The 3,869-nt window shown below is 39.3% G+C and overlaps 1 protein-coding gene across 1 annotated transcript in view; it reads left to right on the top strand.

Moving 5' to 3' along the window:
• Positions 1-3,639, top strand: part of LOC108575752 (glypican-6) — a 26,701-nt gene extending 23,062 nt beyond the window's left edge. Inside the window, exons 6-7 of the mRNA XM_017938645.1 lie at positions 1,388-1,557; positions 3,276-3,639. Of these exons, the coding sequence (XP_017794134.1) occupies positions 1,388-1,557; positions 3,276-3,613 (508 nt within the window). The 3' untranslated portion in view covers positions 3,614-3,639. The remainder of the gene's footprint in view (positions 1-1,387; positions 1,558-3,275) is intronic.
• Positions 3,640-3,869: the final 230 nt, after the last annotated feature.

Genomic DNA, 3,869 nt, shown 5'->3' with positions numbered 1-3,869 from the left:
ACATATGCATTGAAAAGTGCAATATCCACTAAATAAAAAAATATTTTCTTATAACTTTTTACATATTTTCTCATCAGTGAAAAAGAAGATAAGTAATTATCTTGTAGATCTACCCCACCCATGCCATTATTATATTCTAAAACGATATTGGGCTTTGTAACGTTGCTATTATTATTTTTCCACTTCTATCGTTTCAATTATACATCGAAAGTACATCTAATAAACTAATACTTGCTTGCAAAGCAATACTTGCTATACGCAAGCAAAGTTTCAGGTTTCGAAAATATCGCGTTCACGCTCTTGTAATACAGACTGTACTCTACATCTTCTTTTCTTATATGTTTTTCTTACAAAATTAAACATAAGCATTAAAAAGTGCCATATATAATACATTGAATAAAAAAAGATTTTTTTATAACTTTCAACAAAGTTTCTCATAAGTGATAAAAGAAGATAATCGACGACCGACGTGTCCAACACGTCGTTGGAAATTCTGGGACAAAAACGTCTCGACGTGCGTGGCACGTCTTTCCAGCGCAAGAGGTTAAATCACTTCTTTTATATTAAATTTCAGCTTGTTGGAAATTTGGTGTATTCAGTCGTCTATGTGTTTCTGTATGGAGCCGAAATTTTTCGAGATTGAATTTATTGGAAAAGCTTGACACATTTAAAAAATGAGAGCTCGTGAATCGTAATTGTGTTTTTATTAAATTTGAGCTTCTTGAAAATTTCGAGTGTTCAGTAGTCTGGTTTACTTTACCGACCGGTAGCGGTTGAACATCCTACGCACTTCCGACCACTCACTCGGCCACAGATACATCTCTGACACCGGCTCTGTTTAGACTCTAGGCTATCACGCGGGAATATATGCGCTTTTTCTTATACCTGTAGAAATGTGAAATCAAATTTTAACCAATTAGTAGGCTACCGGTCGGTAAACGTCGGCGGCAAAAAAGCGATTAATAGGCTACCACGCACTTCCGACCACTCACTCGGCCACAGATACATCTCTGACACCGGCTCTGTTTAGACTCTAGGCTCTCGTGCGGAAATATATGCGCTTTTTCTTATACCTGTAGAAATGTGAAATCAAATTTTAACCAATTAGTAGGCTACCGGTCGGTAAGCGTCGGCGGCAAAAAAGCGATTAATAGGCTACCGGTCGGTAAGCGTTGGCGGCAGAAAGCCGATTAATAGGCTACCGGTCGGTAAATGTTAGCGGCGAAAAGCCGATTAATAGGCTACCGATCGGTAAAATGTTAAATTATTTTCGCGATCAATTAATTAGAAGAGCTTTCTAACATTGAAAAATTTAGAAACTATGAATTGCAGACGTGTATGAAAGTTTTGTTTTCCTGAATAAATCTTTACTTCCGTTTTGTTTCAGATACATCTACCCGGTGTCGTCGAACGGCGAGACCCAAATATTGAATCCGGAAGTACGTAGCTCCGGACCAAGACCAACCGTCGCCAGAGACCAGATCTTCGCGTTAACGACCATTACAAACAGACTGAAGTCCGCGTTCAACGGACAGAACGTCGATTGGGTAGACACAGGTAAACCATTTGCCTCCCTAATGTTTGTTCTACCTTACTATCCAATTCAATCACCGCCGTACTCAATCGAAATTAACACTCTAAACTCGAACGTTTAATAAGAATTCCATTGTAACGAAATTCGTTACGGTTCAATTTGTATTAAGAGAATTACCACATTCTGTTCAATATTATGATAAAAGCGCGTATGATTTAATCGGAACGTGCAAGCAATAGGTTTAATCGTAGAATCAATATCGGTGTAAGTGGAAAGCGAATTTCAACAATGAGTTGATTAATTGGAAATACCTGTTTGATCAGCGAATTGGTTTCTATTTCTAAGAAGAATAGGAATTCTAGAAATTTATTTATTTACGTCGAACAGCTTCTAGTGGTGTTTACTTCTTTTTCATTTTTTTTTTTTCAATTGACACTTAGTATTGAGTTGCAAATTGTCAAGGTTTTTTTTCTGTTGTGTTGATATAGAGAGAATTTATAAATAGATAGATATGTCTGTTTCTATTGTACTTCGTCTCATTGATGGCGAATTTCAAAGGACAAGTAATGTTTCGCGAGGCTAATTATAGGAATGAAAACGTGACGAGAAAGGTAAATTATCAGGCTACTGTAACGGCTTGATTATCTTATCTCGAGTTTCTGGTCGCAGAAAACGATAGTCGTGAAAGTAATTTTCTTCGAGTATTTGCTTTAACGATTGTCCTAATCCCAATTGGAGGCTCAAACATTATGTTTATTTCCAAGGTTACTAACTAACGTAATTAGAAAATTAAATGTTACTTGGAAAAATTTAAAGAAAGCATTTGATCTCTGTATGTCCAAGGATTTTACGTATTCAAATTTTTTGCTATATTCTTTTTATTAACTTTATCAAGAAATGTGTATATACAGGAGGAGTTGAAGACCTAGATTACACTCTACTACTAACTTCATATCCTTCATAAATATCAATTGTAGCATTGAAACCTAACGAAAACCAACAGAACATTCTCTTCCATAAATTCCAACATAATCTACCATACATCTGCAAATCAAAAATCACCTGAACCTCAAGAAAACCTTCAAAAAAAGCTCCAAAACCTCCACAAACTCAACCACAACCTTCCACACTTCTACAAACCTAAAATCATCCGAACTTCGAGAAAACATCAAGAAGAGCTCTCAAATTCTCCCATTGCACTCTTCCAGACATCTACAAATCAAAAATCATCAGAACCTGAAGAAAACGTCTTCAAGAAGAGCTCAAATCCTCCACTGCACTCTTCCACACATATGCAAACCCAAAATTATCAGAAAATTAGCAAGGAAACCTCCCAGAAGAGATCAAATCCTCCATTGCACTCTTCCACAAACTCCAATACAACCTTCCACAACCTAAGATCTTCAGAAGTTTAAGAAAATCATTTCCAAAAGAGTTCAAGTCATCCACTACACATTTCCACACATCTGCAAACCCAAAATCATCAGAACCTCAGGAAAATCTCCAAGAATAGCTCAAATCCTCCACTGCGCCCTTTCACACATCTGCAAACCCAAAATCATCAGAAACTCAAGAAAACCTCCAAGAAGAGCTCAAATCCTCCATTGCGCTCCTCCAGTTTGCGCATCTGCAAACATCTCCAAGAAAGCTCCAACCTCATCTCCAAAAAGATCCTCTCCCTAGTACTTAGACTACCTATGAAGATCAGCTGAAAATCCCCCGTTTGCACTCTAATTTACAGAAGAGACTGAATGGAACGGTTCTGGAAGTGGTTCTGGGGACAGCATAGACCAAGACCCGATCACAGACGACGAGGACGGTTTCAAGGAAGGTTCCGGCTACGAGCCGAAGTCTTCACCACCTGAAATCCCGAAGCAATCGCCCCCGGCTGTTCATCCGGAAGTTGTGCCTCCCAGAATGGACGTGGAACAGAAGACGAGCTCCAGCAACAACAACAGCACGTCCAGCGTCGACAGTGGCGCGAGCAGACCGAAGATGTCGCTTTCCCGCGCCCTCACGTCGTATCTCGTGCCCATAGTGGTGATATGGTTCGGTGGCTGCCTCACCGAGTGGCTGTGATCATGTGGTTCCCGTGGGACAGCGTGCAGGACGATGTAAATAAAATATTCCTTTAAAACGATATACAAGTCTGTTGCTCGACCAATCGAAACAGAGAGGAAGAGAACGATGATGAGACGCGTGCTCGTTGATCCATCAGGACGATGACACGTTCTTCTTTCGAGAAATTGGAACGAAAACACCTTTAAACGAGGTGTGTCTCGTGCTTGGAAGATTGTCCATGGGATTTATTGACTTCTATTTGATCCTGGGACGA

The sequence above is a fragment of the Habropoda laboriosa genome, unplaced genomic scaffold, assembly GCF_001263275.1.
Source record: "Habropoda laboriosa isolate 0110345459 unplaced genomic scaffold, ASM126327v1 scaffold323, whole genome shotgun sequence".
Lineage (NCBI taxonomy): Eukaryota > Metazoa > Arthropoda > Insecta > Hymenoptera > Apidae > Habropoda > Habropoda laboriosa.
Note: the sequence above shows the minus strand (reverse complement) of the source record. Positions and strands in the feature narration are given on the sequence as shown.